This window comes from Ambystoma mexicanum, chromosome 2q (assembly GCF_040938575.1).
Source record: "Ambystoma mexicanum isolate Mex_15411 chromosome 2q, UKY_AmexF1_1, whole genome shotgun sequence".
NCBI lineage: Eukaryota > Metazoa > Chordata > Amphibia > Caudata > Ambystomatidae > Ambystoma > Ambystoma mexicanum.
The window spans coordinates 877,765,629-877,783,288 of NC_090924.1; the positions used below are offsets into that span (position 1 = coordinate 877,765,629).

The 17,660-nt window shown below is 46.5% G+C and overlaps 1 protein-coding gene across 4 annotated transcripts in view; it reads right to left on the reverse strand.

Annotated features, from left to right (window-relative positions):
• PDSS1 (decaprenyl diphosphate synthase subunit 1) overlaps positions 1 to 17,660 on the reverse strand; it is a 664,271-nt gene that overhangs the window by 203,643 nt on the left and 442,968 nt on the right. For all 4 annotated transcript variants that reach the window (XM_069648132.1, XM_069648131.1, XM_069648133.1 and 1 more), the window contains one exon: positions 4,827 to 4,936. In XM_069648132.1, coding sequence (XP_069504233.1) covers positions 4,827 to 4,936 — 110 coding nt within the window. The remainder of the gene's footprint in view (positions 1 to 4,826; positions 4,937 to 17,660) is intronic.

Here is a 17,660-nt window from a genome sequence, read left to right on the forward strand (position 1 = left end):
ACACCCAAACGCTTTCCAGCGTAACCAATGAAGAGTTGATCGTCCACTCTGACCCGGGACATGCGTGAAATATAAAAGCTTAACGCTCTCCTAGGATCAAGCCTATGGATCCTCTCCTCTTCCTTACCAGGATGTGGAGGAGGATAAAACGCCGGAAGAACAACCTTCTGGCCTAAATTAAATTCCGACACCACTTTCGGAAGAAAGGAAGGACAAACTCTAAGGACAACCCTGTCCTTATGAAACACAATGAAGGGTGGCTTAACTGAAAGTGTCTGTAACTCACTCACTCTGCGAGCAGAAGTGACCGCAACCAAAAATACAGTTTTAAGAGTTAACAGAATCAAAGGGCATGAATGCAAAGGCTCAAACGGAGCACCCATCAGAAACTTGAGAACAAGGTTCAAATCCCAACCGGGCACCTGGAAAGGTGACGGAGGGAACATATTAGTGAGCCCTTTCAGAAACTGAGAAATTAAAGGAATTTTAAAATAGGAACACTTTTCAGATGAGTGCTTAAATATAGACAGCGCCGCCAGGTAAATTTTAACGGTACCCACTTGCAAGCCCCTGTGGGCCAAAAAAAGCAAAAAACAACCATGGGAATGTCACATGCAAAAGGATCCACATTCTTAACCCTGCACCAGTCGCAGAACTTACGCCAACGGCGACGGTACAGGGACTTTGTTACGGACCTCCATCACGTCTTCAGGGAGGTCCCAATCCTTATACCTCAACCTTTCAGAAACTAAGCGTGAAGGTTGAGGGATCTGACCTCTGGATGGAGAACCTAACCCCCCCTCCCGTGAGAGCAGATTGTCTCGGTAGGGAAGACGTGGAGGGAAGATGGACAAGTCGAGAAGGTCCGGGTACCAGGTCCTCCGGGCCCACGCCGGAGCAATGAGGATCATCCGGGAACTGAACCTCCGTAACCTCTGCAGTACTTGCGGGATGACAGGGACTGGAGGAAACGCGTACAGTAGTGGGAAGGAGCACTCCACCACGAATGCGTGTCCTAAGGCTCCGTTTGGAGGAAATTACCGCAAGCAGAACCTCTCACACTTCCGGTTGCCACTGGAGGCGAAGAGATCCACTTGAGGGGTCCCCCAAAGGGCGAAGATCTCCAGGAGAATCTCCTGAGCCAACTCCCACTCGCGAGAGATCGCGCTCTGCCTGCTCAGAGCATCCGCCGTCTCGTTTTCGTCTCCGGCTAGATGAACTGCCGAGATCGAAACTTCCTGCTGGATTGCCCAGAACCAGAGCTGCATCGCCTCCCTGCATAGAGGAAGTGACCCTGCCCCCTCCTTTTTGTTGAGGTAGTGCATGGCCATCGTGTTGTGCGTCAGGATCAGGACATTCTTCCCTTGCAGTTAGCAGAAAAGCCTTCAGGGCTAACCTGACGGCCCTCAGCTCCAGCAGATTGATATAGAGTCTGGACTCCGACGGAGACCAACGACCGCTGACTGTCAACTCGTTGGCATGAGCTCCCCATCCCGTGAGGGATGCGTCCGTCACAATCATCACCTCCGGCCAGGGTAGCCAAAATGGAGCCTCCTTCATCAGATTGTCTTCGACGGCCCACCACAGAAGGTCCTGGGCGACCGAGGACGGCACCTGAACAGGGTCCGACAACCTGCCGGAGGACAGACCACTGGAGCTTGAGTGCACATTGCAAAGATCTCATCCGTAACCTGGCCTCTGGCACCAGAAGAATGCAGGATGCCATGAGGCCGAGCAATCTCAAGAACTCTAACGCTGGGAGACTCTGGGCAAGCTGAAACTTGTGCACCATCTGCTGAATGTGACAGTATGCTACTGGGTAAAAGAAGAGGATAACTAGAACAGCACATACTCATTTCATTAATGTAGAGCCATATCAACCCCAACAAAGTACTGAAGCGAGCAGGAGGACAACACAAGTAAAGCAATGCTGCTGCTTTAATGGTGAGCTGTCTAGGCCTTTTTGACATACTCATGAAGGCAGGAACTTTTAAATCCGGAATCAAGAGAGAAATTGAGTCAGCTGTGGAAGCCAAGGCAGCAGCCGCGAAAGCAACTCCAGGTCAGCGGTGTAGCAAGAGGAGCACTAGAGACCCGTGTGCCGATGCAGAGTTTATGCAGCAGGAAGCAAAGCCAAGGTGTGCTGGAAGACGGTAGCAGTCTGCGAGAGGGAGACACAGGAATCCTGACCTGCAAGTGGAGCATCGCTGGGGCGAGCCACTGGGAGAGGAAGACTAGGAAACGCATGGGAAAGCAGAGACCTGTGTTGCCAGAGACCTTGCAGCGCCGTAAGCTCGACAGGCGAGTGTTGGAGACAACGGGCTGGCAGGCAAAGATCCGTTGAGCATGCTTTTGAATAACCAACGAACAGAAAGTTATTATAAACACTTTTGAATGCCGAGCAAGGCAAAAACAACTTTGGAGCACTTGTGAGTGGAGCGACAGAAAGGTTGTGAAATTAACGGATACTATGAACTGTATTTTGTGAAACACAAGTGTTGACAAAGTCAAGATAACACCCAGAAAAAATATTATAATAAAAAAAAGAAAAAGATACCACCCAGAAGTGTATGGTATAAGAAACCCTGTATTGGCCAAAGCCGAAAGATGTGAAAGACCTGCACCTGATCAGGAAACATTGGCAAGAGACAGGAGAAGACGAGAAAGGGTATTGGTTGGGTGACCTGTAATGGGTGGACTGTGTGGTCTGCCAACTGCACCTAGACCGAGGGTCCGGTATGGAGAAGCCATTAAAAGTATTCATCCACAAGTTTATGTTGTGCAGCAACCTTATATGTGCTTTTGAAACAAGATACTGACCTGCCTGTGAGAACTTGTGAAAAGTGCCAATATCTAAAGAAGCCGTAAAGAGTCCAAAGGAACTGTATTGTTTCGAGAAAGCCAGAAGATTTGAACTCTTGGGAAAGGGAGCACCAATATCTTGTGAACTATTTCGAGCTTGGGTAAAGGGAAGCTGATTACAAGCCAGAAGAAGCTCTGAACTTTATTCAGTTTGATGCCGACATTGCTAGACACTGTATACAGCTAATTGTGAGGGTAAGTATAGGTTTTGGACACAGACAGACATTTCATTTGGACTTCCTGACACAGAGTATCCTTAGTTTTCTTTAAGTAGGGAAATCCCACCTTAGCGTAGGGCAGGTTAGGCCTTACTCCATCCTGATTTACTTTAAATAAAGTATTTTGTGAACCAAACTTGAACCTGTAGTCCGTCTCCCTCATGATGCCTTCACACTTCGCAAAGATCTGACAGAATCGAGGACAGCAATAGGGTCCCCGCTAAATATACCCCCACTTACAGGAGTTGGCCTAAGCCAGCCCACTAATCACAGACAGGGGTTTCACACAAAGGTTCTGGTGGCCAGCTAATGGGGTTGGCCCCAAGAACCACCAAACGCTCAGGAACAACTACACAGGAAGCATGATGCTTCGACAGGGCCAGGAACAAGTATAGACCAGTTCAAACAACTACAGAGGTTGCACCACTGTGCTCAAAGTGAGAATGTGTGTCACAGCTGCCATTTTAGGGCTTCCTCCTGGTTGGTTGCCATTAACAAAAGGAGCTCAAGAAACAAAATGGCTGAAGGTAGAACTAAAATAATATGCACTGGCATTGCAAGATACATTGTGATACCAATGCAGTAAATCGGCTTGCCCCCCATACCCTCCCAAAAAAGCCAAAACTAAATGACAGCAGGCCTACTTCCCAAAATCAATGTAGGGTGATATAAATCACCCTTGGGCAAAAACAGGGTGCTTAAAAAGCCCCCCAGGTCCAGGAGCTTTAGGACTACCAAGGACCACATACAAGGGGTTGCAGCACCATGAGGACGTTAAAAGTTCCTATGACCACAGAAAAAGGGCAGAGAGCCAAATAATAAGGTCGGGGAAAAACAAAACATTTAGGGGACCCCAAAGAGGTTCTGCAAAAACCACAAAAATGAAATTCAGGACCAACAGTGCAAGAATAAAAGTTCAGAAAATCTATCCTGACAGACTCTCTTCCTAGTGAGGCAGCTGCAGATGAGACATAGGTCGCAGGTGACACCCAAGGACACAGGAACCTGCAGATTGCTGGTGGCACCTTTGCTCAGAGGCGATTTTTATGGAATTTCAGGCTTCAATTACCTAATGGTTGGGACGAGACTGTTTTTCAAATGGTTAATCATCTCTGATATATTTTCAGTAGAAGATTTCTCACATTGTTGGCACATCTCAAACAATAATTATAAAATGTAGCCAACATTTCAGGGACATTGCCACTTAAGGGTTCTTCCAAGGTTTAATTCGGCTATACAGCTTCAATAATCAGTACCTGTCTACCATGCTCTCATTATCCAATTAGAAGATCAGGGTTGACATGATTAATTGATTATAGCAAAACATAATGAAAGAGATTAAATATCATCAACAGTATGTGATTAGGCCATAGCAGGTCATCAACGGGTTCCATGAACAGACAAGGCTGAAGGCTGATTTGCTTCGCTTCGGATGACCCAGCCCCCAAAACAGGCAGACAAATTAGGCCTTAGTGCAAAGGAATGACTGGAAGATGCACATTTCCAGCTTAAGCAGCAGGTGAGGTCAACACGTACCCAAGCCTGACAGAGGTGAATCACCATGAAATAGCATCTTCTACAGAACATTAGTGGCATAAAAAAGCAGCTTATGGGATGTGCCCTTTGGAATATTGCTAATTCCAATGTCCACACTTCTGCATGGGAGACAAATAACTACGTTTGGGATTTGAGGACCAGCATGTTCTTTGTGTGAGCACAACAATAGAAGAGACGGAACGTACATACTGCTTTACAACTGTTGGCTATTAGGCTTGCAGTCTTCTTAAAGGTTTTTTCGAGGTAGTGTGCAAATCTCTCATTCTCGTTTTCTTTTGAGCCAAGCTGAAGAAATTCACCTGAAAAAAATAGTGAAAACTTTCATTAGGGCTCTCATAATTACAATGCACATCATCATTGTAAAGAATTCCATACAATATCACAACCAGATGTTATAGATGGAAACAAAGGCTTTTGAAAATACTGAAACAGTGACTATTAATGTTGGATGTTGGGGTATATGTAAAGGACAAAGACTAAACATTTAGGTCACTGATGATCAGAGTGCATCCAGAGGGAGTGAGCAATCACTCAAATGTAGGACATGAACATCGTTACTTTCTACAGCGTACAGGGGGAAACGTACCCAACGGTGTGTGAAATTTAAATTCCACTGGTGAAGAGATAGAAGATAAATATTTTCCTAAAGAAGTCCCGTAAAAAGCATATTTGCAGGGAATTTGTTTCCTCACAATGACTATCCCAAGCAGAAAAGAAGTTACATTAGTTTGCTGACAGATCCTTCAGTGGAGGTTAACGGCAGATTTTGAAACCTTAATAATCGTTTAAGACTACATTTTCCACAAATTAAGTAATAATAAAATCATGGTAGGCCATCAATTTTCATGAACTTGGTAAACTTTTGTTAATTTAATAAAGTTGTCAAAAGCAATATTGCTACATTTCGTACAGGCTGTTCAACGACAAAAAAAATCAAATCAGCATGCAAGTAATCATGTTTGTTGACATTCCTTCTTTGCTGTGTATGGTTGGGAAGTGCAGTAAAAGTAAAAATAAGCTAAAGTTTATTGTAATGTTGAACAACCAGTTGCTATTCTTCAAAGGGGAATTATGTTGCCCTCCCAACAGTACCATTTGAGTTCAGAAGATACTTTGGTAAAACTGAAACTGGCACTTCAGTGACATCAAACTCAAAACCATTTAATTTGTTGACAAAAGTTTCAGTGAATTTGAATCTAAGCTCACTTAAATCAAAACCAACACACCTAGAACACCACAATCTCCCATCCCTCATCAGTGTCTACTGCTCCAACGATGCAGCCAGATAGACAGGTTGGAGGGTGATTGGGATACAATGACTGTCCAAGTGTGCTCAGTAGAGAAGCAGATTGGAAATATGGTGATGTGCTGTTTACATGTTGCTCCCATACACAATGAGGCCACACCACGGCTAAACATGAACAATAGGTCCAGGTAGTATAGTACATGCAACGGTAGTTGTGCTGATATGCAAATCTTTCTTGAGCGATAATACCTTTAATGCCTTGCCTCACTAAAAGGAGCAGTGATTTGTTCAATTTGAAGACCTATACAGTAGAAATTATCCATCTTATAACAATGTTTATAGACACTTTATTTATTTATTGCATTTATATCAGCACACCAAACTCTGAAGCATCTGGGCGCTAGCTACAGGAAGTGCATATTACATTAGTGAAGTGCAAGAATACGCATACGTTACAGGCAAAGATCGATGTGTGTATACCGATTGGTCAAGCCTCACCTCATGGTATGGGCGGCTACATCAAACATGCAGTGGCAGGTAGGTAAAACTTCAAGAACCATTTTTTAAATATGATGAATCGGATTATTTCTTCACCAAAAGAATGGATGTTTTAAATGTGTACACTACATATAAAAATTCAAAATGTCCTACACCCGATGTTTTACTATAAATAAGATGTATTTTTCACGAATATCAAAATTGAGAAAACATGGCTTTAAAATTAAGCCATAATTATGTATGATTGTGCATTTTGAGAATCTTTTCACTTCATTAGTGATCTGGGCAAAGATTTGCTCCTTAAGGAATATGTGACGATTCCGAGGATGTCGTCACTACTTCTGTAGGGGGAGCCCCTTCCCATGAGGCCATGGAGGTGAGGCTGCTACCCGATAATCCCCCTCGGGTTGGTACTCAGCGGTTGGATCTTATGGGAGAGGAAACCAACTATGGGACCAGTGACTACCATATGGGGAGAACGCAGTATTCCCATAACACCCCCACCCTCTTCGCCCCTACCCTCCTAATCCTATGCACTTCTGTAGTAAACCAGAAATAGAAAGTACCGAGACGAGGGAAGAAGATCTCTAGTGAGCCACAACATCATAACTCGTCAGTACTGTGACGAGGAGGAATTGTGGAGCAGAACAGAGTGCCTACCAGAACCACTTTGCCCAATCTAGTGGTTCTTGACAGCCGATTGGAAAGAACCAAGTAATATGTGTGGAAGGACTTGATAAAGGGTCAAACCCGGCCTGGAGGACCGGTGATATGGAGTACATCCAGGAAAGGAGAGAGAACCTCTACAGAAGGGCGCAAGGCCAGCAAGCCACCACGTTTGGAAGGCTTAGAGAACCCAGGGTTGTCTGCAAACAGCAGACCGGAAAGAGGTGGCGGAGAGCTAGACTTCCCAAATGCAGAAACACTGCAGGGGAAGACAAACCGAAGAGGAGGCGAGCAGAGACCCAAGCAGAGCTACAGGAGCAGTCTGTGGGTGAGGCGACACTTCCAAACCGCGGCACCGCCGCAGAGGAAGCCGAATCCAGAAGGAAAGTTGCCATGGCAGACCCAAGCACAGAGGCGCTGTCCCCACAGGTAAGGTGAAGCAAATGTGAAAACTGGAAGCGGGGAGAGCCAATGGCAAACAGACTGTGTGGTCTGGGCAAGCCGCTTGCAACACAGAGTGAGAAATATTGCCAAGACACGTTGGCAGACCTGAAACGCCCCCAAGTTGTCAAGAGAACCGGGGAAGATATCAGAGACCCTGTGAGCAGCTGCTGTGCTACGCCAAGACCATACGGGCACCTGGGTGGCAAGATAGTGGTTGGAGGACCAAATGGAGTGTGGGAGACCCACACACCTTTCAGAAGGAATACAGAAAGAACCCTTTGATAAACAGACAAGAGACTTTTGAGAAAACCTGAGTAAACCGGGGTCAATCGAGTAATACTGCGAGTCTGAGAGAAGAGTTGAGGACCCAGATTCTGAAATTACTAATTCTGAAACTACTGATGAACTTTGTGCAAGAAGCAGTACTTGGCAGGCGAGTAAACCAAGTCTGCATGTGAAAATAAGATTGCAAATGAGGACTGTGTGAGTGATATACAGGAAGGCAGCACTTGGCAGGGGCGTAAACCAAGTCTGTATCTGACACCACAGCTTGGAAGTGCATCCAAGGTATTCTTTTCTTTGTCGCAGTACCTGGTGGGAGGAAACCAGGTCTGCAAACTAGGGTCATGGTCCCACCACAACTTGGAAGTGCATCCAAGCAATCGTTTTTAGTCACAGTACCTGGTGAAAAGGAACCAGTTCTGCCAATCAGGGTCTGGGACCCAGAGACAGAGAAGTAGCCTGAGCAGGGCCAACCAGGGAACACAGATTTTCCCAACAATTGTTGTACTGTATTTCAAGCCTAAATCAGCTGAGGGCTAAATCAGCTGTGCATCTTGTCTTCGGAACATCCACGTGTTCCTCTTTGCTGCAGCTCCAGCCACGTGTGCTGAAGCACCATCGAGGCCACACAAAATGGCCCCCGTTTCCATGGATGCACTAACAACTAAAAGTGCAATCAACATCTCTGTTGCGGGCCCATGGCCCAATTCGCCGGCTCGCCCAGCCCGCCCCTCCCCTCCTGCTTTATATGGAGGGGGAGAGAGCCGAGAGGCGAAGCCAAGCTGGGAAGGCCATCAGGAAAGGCCGCCGGTGCTATTTGCAGCTCTTCGCTGCTCGTCTACTGTCTGCCCCAAACCTATGCCGCATCAGGAAGGTAAGAAGCACAACCACTGCGATCTACCTACTAATCCATGCTCTACCGCAAGGCGCTTTAAAGTACGTGCCCGTACTCTGCAAGCCACCGTCATATCACAGCCCATCCCCACAAGCACTCGTAATACAAGGCTATCCTCACGTACCATGCAACCCGCTCTATTTGCCAATAAGGCCAGACTCCTCCGGCCAACTTCTATGCCCACTGCCAATACAAGAACTGCCAATATAGCGGCCAATGAAGTATTTGACCCCACTTACAAGTCTACTGCTTCCATACTGAATATGACTCTACAGCCGTCCACCACCACTGAAAAGGAGTCCCCCAGTGTAAAATCTGTGATGTGCAATTCTTCTACCACTATTTTGAATGCTACTATGCCAAATGCTATTTCACATGTGCCCACCACCACTGAAAATGAGCCCCCAGTCTAAAATCTATGATTTGCAACTCCCACAGCACTACCATGCCATCCACCTCAGACCCCCCTCCCACGAACCCCGCCCACAGACGCCTCTGAACCCCATCTGAAATGCGCCATGATTAACGCTAGGTCCATCAATGCTCATGCTCTAGACATCCACGACCTCCTAACCACCCATGACCTCGACCTGCTAATGATCTCCGAAACCTGGTTACATGAGGCCCCAGGCCCGGCGCTTTCCCTCGCCCTACCCCCTGGCTATTCTTTTTTTTTTTTTTAAATTTGTTTTTATTGAGTTTTCAAATTAAACATTCACATGAACAAGGAAGTACAGAATGAGAATATCATTTGGAATAACAACGAGTACCTGTTCAGGTCAAGTTCTTCCTGTTGATTGGAAGGTACAACTAAAGAGCATATATAATCAGAAGGACATGGAGAGACCAACAGTGTAAACAACTATATCTTCCCTTTTCCCACAACAAATTTAGAATTGATATTCCCTCCCCCCTCCCCCCTAGAATGGAAGACTGATCTTTTGGAGATTTTTGGCATCGTGGTCAAGGTATAGGTTGTGGGTCAGGGTTAGGTCAATGGAGTTCAGTTATGGGCGCGTCCATGAGGGGGGTGTAGTTGTGTGTCTGAGGTGGTTGCGTCTAGCGGGGTGGGGAAGAGATGTATGGTAAGGTGATGAGAGGATAGTTTCCTGAAAGGAGGGGTGGTCCGGTCCGGCCCGCTTCAGGGCAGAGACCTATCTTCACACTGGGTTGGTTCTGCAGTGGCCTCTCTAAAGGTGGAGGTGTAGCAATTATTGCCAGAGATTGCCTTTCTATCAGAAAGGTAGAGAAATCCCTGCACAACAACAGCGACTACCTCCAAGTCAAAATAACCCTCTCTCCCCACTGCACCATTAATGTGCACTCTATCTACCGCCCTCCAAGCCCAACAGGAGACTTTCAAGCCTCTCTCATTCGCCTCCTCTCTGACAACCTCAAAAAACAGTCTAAACCCATTCTCCTTGGGGATGTCAACCTAGGTCTCCAGGATAGTAAGGACCTAGCAGCCAAATTCCTTGACTCAGCCCTCAAGGCTTTGGGCTACAAGAACACCATCTTTAGCCCAACTCACACCCAGGGCAGAACTCTGGACTGGATCGCACAGCATAACTGCACACTCATCTTCACCAGAAACACTCCCAGCCCATGGTCTGACCACCACATCATCACCTTTAGCATCCTCACCACTAGCTCCCCCGCTACTCCCCACCTCAATCCCTCCCACCATGCCTCGCCAGAAACTCCCGCCAGCTCACAAAGGAAACGCTACTGCCCTTCCTCCAAGGCCCAGCCTTCAGACCACATTTCTCCTCAGACCAGAAGCACTCGCAACAGCATATGATGCTGCCATCAAAGCAGCTATCAACGCCATAGCCCCGCTCAAACCCCGCAAATCCAAACCCACTACCCACTCCAACTCATGGTTCACCCCGGACCTCCTTACTCTCCGCAATGAGAAAAAAGGCTGCACTCACAAAGTAGCAAACGTACCACACTGACAAAGATAAGATGATCTTTAAAGCTCAATCCATCAAATACAAAAAGGCAATCACCCAAGCAAAGGCCAAATCTTTTGAATCCAGAATTTTGGAAGCCCAATCTAGCACAAAAGAAATCTTCGCCATTTTTAAGGAGCTCGAGACACCCACTGCCGCCCCCCAGAATTTCACTAAAGACAAAACCTGGTGTGATGACATACAAAATGCCATGCAAACCAAATGGAGCCTCCTCAAACACAAAATACGAGGCACGAAACAAGCCCTACCGAATAAACACATTCCTGTCCCACCACCTGCCCCGGACCCCCCCCCCCAACCTTTTTCCTTCAAACCCATTCAGGAAAAAGACATCATCAACATAATGAGGAACATCAAACCCTCAAACTGTGAAGGGGATGAATGCCCAGCCCCCATTATCAAAGACTGCACTGGAGCGCTAGCTCCCTTCCTGACAGCCTTCGTTAATGCCTCCTTCACCACAGGAAATGTTCCCACCTCCCTCAAGGAAGCTCGGGTCCGCCCTCTCTTAAAAAAAACAACTCTCGACCCCACCTCCCCCAACAACTACAGACCTATCACCACTGCCCCATTCCTCCTCAAAATATTGGACAAAGCAGCCTACCTGCAGGTTCAGCACTTCATTGAAGAAAATAAACTCCTAGGACTCCGCCAATCTGGTTTCCGCCCCAGACACGGAACTGAAACCTCCCTTCTTGACCTGAAAAACCAGATGGACGACGCTAGAGACATGGGTAAACCAGCACTCCTCCTACTCCTTGACTTATCCGCGGCCTTCGACATCGTAGATCATGTCGTCCTATGCCACCACCTTTCCTCCACTGCCAAATTTTCCCCAGAGGCCACAGCATGGATTACATCCTTCTTACAAGTCAGAACCATGCAAGTATTCTGCGAAGCCTCCGCCTCAGCAACCATCATACTCTGTGGTGTGCCCCAAGGCTCCTGCCTCTCCCCCACCCTCTACAACATCTTCACACGACCCCTCTTCCTCATACTCGACGCTATGGGCATCTCCTACACCAACTATGCCGACGATACACAGATCCTCCTCACCCTCACTGGTATCTATGACATCGACTCCCTGACCCACAACAACCTATACAACACCATCCAAGCCTGGATGGCAGACAATGGACTATGCCTCAACTCCGACAAGACTGAACTCCTCCTGGTAGGTTCCCCCGACAAGCTAAAAAACCTAGACTCACAATTCAGCCACTTCACCATCGACACCATTAAAATTCCTGTCTCAGATTCTGTCAAAACTCTTGGAGTCTACCTGGATTCCAGCCCATCCATGGACAGAGAAGTCAATGCAATAGACTCCGCAGCTGCATATCATACTAAACTTATCAATGCAGTCAGACCCTTTCTCTCCAAAGAGAACTTCACCAACATAGCCAGAGCCATCACCGGCTCTAGTCTAGACTACTGCAATGTACTCTTTCTAGGAACCTCCAATAAAAACCTAGAGAGACTACAAGTCATACAAAACAATGCTCTCCGGGCAGCCCAAGGCATTGCCAAAAGAGAACACATTTCTGAGGCCAGGAAACTAGCCCACTGGGTCCCAATAAAGGAAAGGATCGTCTTTAAAGCTCTGACACTGACCCACAAGTGCATTCACCTCACTGCTTCTGCCTACCTCTCAAAAATAATCAACCCAGTCTCCACTACCAGGCCAACTAGATCGCCGTATACCAACATGCTCTCTGTGCCACTAGTAAAAAAAGCCAGAGCGGGTGGATCCAGTTTACCTATCTCGCACCCATTCACTGGAATGCCCTACCTCCTACAATCCGAGGTGAAGCCTCCCACACCACCTTCCACAAAGCTATGAAAACCATCCTCTTCTCATAAGACCCCGCACATTAGCATGAATACTTACCACATGACCCAATGCATAAGCTGTAACACAATGACCAAGTGCAATGTCTGTAACAACAGCATTATGTTCTGTAATATCCATAATGTATCAACGATCGCTACTATGCCCTTGGGCTGCTTGCGCGCTATATAAATATAAATAAATGATGATGGGGCAGAGGGCCATTCCCCCAGCAGTGATGAACTTTACAAGAAGCCCAAGCAAGGTCGGGTAAGGGAGTTATTCCCAAACACTTGAGGAACTGAAGATTCCAGAACTGTATTTTGTCCAGGGGCAGTGAGTTATTCCCATTGGGCTAGAAATATCTCATTTTCATTTAGTTTAAACGTAGAGTGTGAGGGACAGAGTTAGGATTCTGACATCAGGACTTTTGCTTTAGGACATTCTGACATTGAGACTAGTTATTTTGGTTGAGGCAGGGATTCCCCTCTTAGAGTTAGGGCAAGGTAGGGTTGCCTTTTCATTTTCTCACTTAAATAAAGGTTTCTGCTAAACACTATGACCGCTCCGTGTCAAGAGTCTTACTTCTGCACCCTTACAAATAGTAGCACTAACATGTCTTCTGAATTATGAACAATGTATCCTTTATATACTCTACAATGTTGTGCCACTGTGAAAAACATTGCTTTACTACACAAATGGATGGTTAGAGAGAGGTTTCCATTTATCATAATTTGTTTTATGTGGTGGTGGTGAAACCTAAAAATAGTCGAAAACAGAGCCAAGCAGCCTGCTCCAGAGAACGACTAGAATAATGCACCATGGTTATAGTACTGTCCTCTTCATCTTAAGTACATCCCCAGATTTGGATTAGCAACAGCCATAATTTCAGGAAAAGTCTATAGTTGCCACAGAGTCTTCGATTTCTCACATCTGCTGTACACAATTTAATTTAGAAAATAGCATATTGCCAAAACAATTGGTAGTAGCTCTCGTACATGTGTTAACCAAGTTGTGGACATAAGCTACATACAGGTGAAGAACAGCAATCCGTCTAAAGAAGATAAACAGTTTGCATAAGGGTAGTTGAGATCAAATTCGCTTAAATTGGCTGATAAAAAAGTAAGTGAAATAGCTCAAAACGTAGACATGGAAAGCAGACCTTGTGCACTGAAAAAGGCAATTGAATTGGTGCCATGTTTTGAGCCTGATGCTCATAATAAGCTGTCAACTAAAATGGTTAAGAAGGCTCCAGTATGAAACCGTCAAACAAAGGGTGCAGATTAAGAAGCACTAACTGGATGCTGAAGGAGATGGAAGTAATTAGAACACAAATAAAGGTAGGATCTCAGACTCATTTAAACATTAATCCAAGTTCTGGTTCTGTCATTACCCGACAGCACTTTAGAAAACTTATTGTCAAGCTCTCTTCTATTTCTAATCTTGTGCAAACAATGTCCACGAAGCCCTTGAAGGACAAAGTCAGAAACTGCTTTATGTCAAAGTATAAAACTCTAAGATACAAATGGGCAGACTCATGCAGCCGAAGACAGACCTGAATATTAAAAGGGGCATGTTGAAGGTCCACAATCCAGATTAACTCCGTTATCTGTTGACGAAAGCAACCCATCAAAAGAAATAATACAAGCATAGAATACTGCCATAAGGTGCCTGTACAGTCGCATTAGAGCTGTAACGCTCACCTGATTCCCGTAGAGGCGCCGGTCTTGACTGGGCGTATACCGTATCTTCAAAGGTGATGTGTAACACACGGCTGGCTCTTTGGGCTGGACCTCTGTGCACTGTATGTCTGACTCGAAGGGTAAGATGTCTGCAGATAGAAAATATGGGATTAATGAACTGGGCTATTGAATGTCTCTCTCTTCTTCCCTTTCTCTTCTCCTGTAGAACCCCAAAGGTTAACGCTCTCACCTTAGGTAAGTGAACGCCGTGCTCTCCATCTGCCTCGGGGCAGGGTGCTGTAACCAGTTTCTTTACTGGATAAGGGGAGCAGGCCTCTTGAGTTCAGAGGACTGCTGTCCGTCGTTTACTGCACGAACGGTAAGTTTCGAGTAATTCTAATGTCTTTAAAAGTCTTTAGTAATGATGTCTCTTGTTTTGCAGGGTTCCGGCGATGGCGGATGACGGGCTGAAATGAGTTGAAGATGGAGCCCGTGTGATGAATAGAAGCGCCTGGAAGCACGTAAGTAAGCGCTTGTTGCCTGCTTCACGATGCGCTCTAACTGTCTTTTTATTTTGCAGGTACAAGTTCGGAGCGGCTGCAGGGTGCCGGAATACCCACTGGGTTAGATGTGGAAAGGAGTAATGGCACGTGAGTATTAAAGTTCCCCAATGTCTTTAAACGCACCTTGTTTTGTCTTTCAGATGCGGGATGCAGCGCCGAAGGCCTCCGGAGCGTGCGAAGAGTTGGTAAGCTTTTGTCTTTCAGATGCCGGAATGCAGTGCGAAGACCTCCGGAGCGCACGAAGAGTAGGTAAGCCTTTGTCTTTCAGATGCCGGAATGCAGCGCGAGGCGTTGGTGACAGTCGATGGACCAGGGAAGTGAAGCGCTGTCACTGAAGACCGTAATGCTAACCTGTTCGTTTTTGTCTTTATAGGTGTTGCTGAAGACTGGATTCAGGATGGTAAGCCTTTTTCCTTAGGCCCAGGATCAGATGCAGAAGACACGATGAGCGTTCTGCTGCAGAGGATGCAGAATAACGCAAAGCAAGATTCATCCATCGGGTGTGGTTTAAATAGCCTCCTGTAGTGCTTAGGTGTCTCCTTCCACAGCCACGCCTAGGTAAGAAAAGAGTTCCTGCTTTCCAGAAGAGTTCCAGTGTTCTGAACCTAGGGAGTGGCTCCTGCCCCACCCAACAGGAAAAGTAGTTCCAAACAGAAGAGGATCAGAGGCTCAACTGGCAGGCAAGTAAGCAGCATGGTCTGCTGCAGGTAAGTCCACCCAAGCATTATGAGCCCGGCGCTTCCAGCGCTGGGACTGGGCATATTTATGAGCCTGGTGCCACTGGCGCCAGGACTGGGTCCAAAAGGTCCCAATTGGGACTGGTCGGCACTCTGAACCTGGGTTATGGATCTGCTTCCAAGGGAGTTGGGAAAACCCTGACCTTTTGGAAGCAGAGATCATGACAGTACCCCCCCTCAAGGCCCCTCCCAAACCGGGCTTCTCCGGGGGTTTTGGCTTGTCAGGAAATGTTCGGTGAAATCTTTTGATTAGGCGAGGAGCGTGGACATATTCAGCAGGTTCCCAGGATCTCTCTTGGGGGCCGTAGCCTTTCCAGTCAATTAGGTAAAATAGTTTAGATTTGGAGATCTTGGAGTCCAGAATGCTTTTGACTTCAAACTCGAGTTCTCCATCAACTAGGATGGGTTTTGGAGATTTAGTTAGTCGGGTTTGAGGTTGCACGGGTTTTAATGGAGAGACGTGGAAGACCGGATGTATCTTCATGTGCGGGGGCAAGTCCAACTTGACCGCTACTGGGTTTACTATGGTAGTGATGGAATAGGGACCAAGGTATCTTGGGTTGAATGTGCGTGGCCCTTTTAAAGGTAGATATTTGGTGGATAACCAGACTTGATCCCCTACTTGATATTGAGGGGCTTCCTTCCGATGTTGATCTGCTCCTTTCTTGTATTGTTCTTTAGCCCTTTGAAGGTGAGAAACAGCTTCCTTAAAGGCTTGGGTGATTGTAGAATGCAGGTAGTCTACTGCTGGTGTTTGAAGATCTTGGAGGGGATCCAACTCCGAGGTTCGAGGGTGACTGCCGTATAAAAGAAAAAACGGGGTTTTCCCAGTTCCCGAATGGACAGAGTTATTGTAGGCATATTCGGCTATCCAAAGGATGTCTTTCCAAGTTTTTTCAGTTTGTTGCAGCATGCAGCGTAAATACTGTTCCAGAGTTTGATTGGTCCTCTCGGTTTGTCCGTAGGTCTGAGGGTGGTGACTGGTCGATAGTCTCACATCAATTTGAGCCGACCGATAGCAACTTCGCCAAAAATGAGAAATAAATTGACTACCTCGATCCGAAATTAGAACCGAAGGAAAACCGTGCAGTCGGACGATGTTTTCGAGAAATTCTCGGGCCAGAGTTGCTGCTGTTGGCAAGCCTTTGAGCGGAATGAAATGCGCCATCTTGGAGAATAAGTCCACGATTACTAGAATCGTATTGTATCCGGAGCATGGAGGTAGATCGGTGATAAAGTCCATAGAAAGCATATGCCAAGGGCGAGGTGGGATGTCAATAGGGCGTAAGAGACCTGCTGGTCTTTCCTTTTGACTCTTGTTTTGGGCGCATACTCCACAGGACATTATAAAGTCTCTGATATCTTTTTTCCAAGACGGCCACCAGAAGTAGCGCTTGATCTTTTCTGAGGTCTTGGCCATACCGGGATGTCCTTCCATTAAAGAATCGTGATAACAAGAGATTACTTTTTTCTGTAAATCTGTGCTGGGCAGGTATAATCGTTCTTGGAAATACAATAAGTTGTCCTTTACTGCGAAGTCCTTTCCCTGCAGATGCCAATTCTGTATGTCTGCTGGAGTTAGAAGTTGCCTGGCTTTATCCTCAACTTCCTCTATGGATTGTGTGGCGATTACACCCAGAATTCTTTGTTCGGGAATGATTGGTACAGGTTTAGGGTTGATCAAGTGTTCTTCCACTCCCATCCGAGAAAGGGCATCAGCTTTACCGTTTTTTGTACCAGGTCGATAGGTAATTATGAAGTCAAACTCGGCAAAGAATAATGCCCAACGGAGTTGTCTAGAGGATTGGGCTTTTGCGGTTTTCAAATATTGCAGGTTTCGGTGATCCGTAATCACAGTAACGGTGTGTCGGGCCCCCAGCAGATAATGCCGCCAAGCCTTAAAGGCAGACTTGATAGCCAGAAGTTCCTTGTCAGTAATCGTGTAATTGATTTCAGGAGGCGAGAATTTGCGGGACCAAAATGCCACGGGATGCAACCGATTGGTTACTGGGTCCTTTTGTGATAGAACTGCCCCCATGGCAAGGCTTGAAGCATCAGTTTCCACGATGTAGGGGAGTTCGGGGCAAGGGTGTTTTAAGATTGGTGCAGAGATAAATTTAGTCTTCAAATCCTGGAAAGCTTGTTCCGCCTCGGTAGACCATTCAAAACGTTTGTTTTTCTTTAACAAGGCAGTGATGGGCTG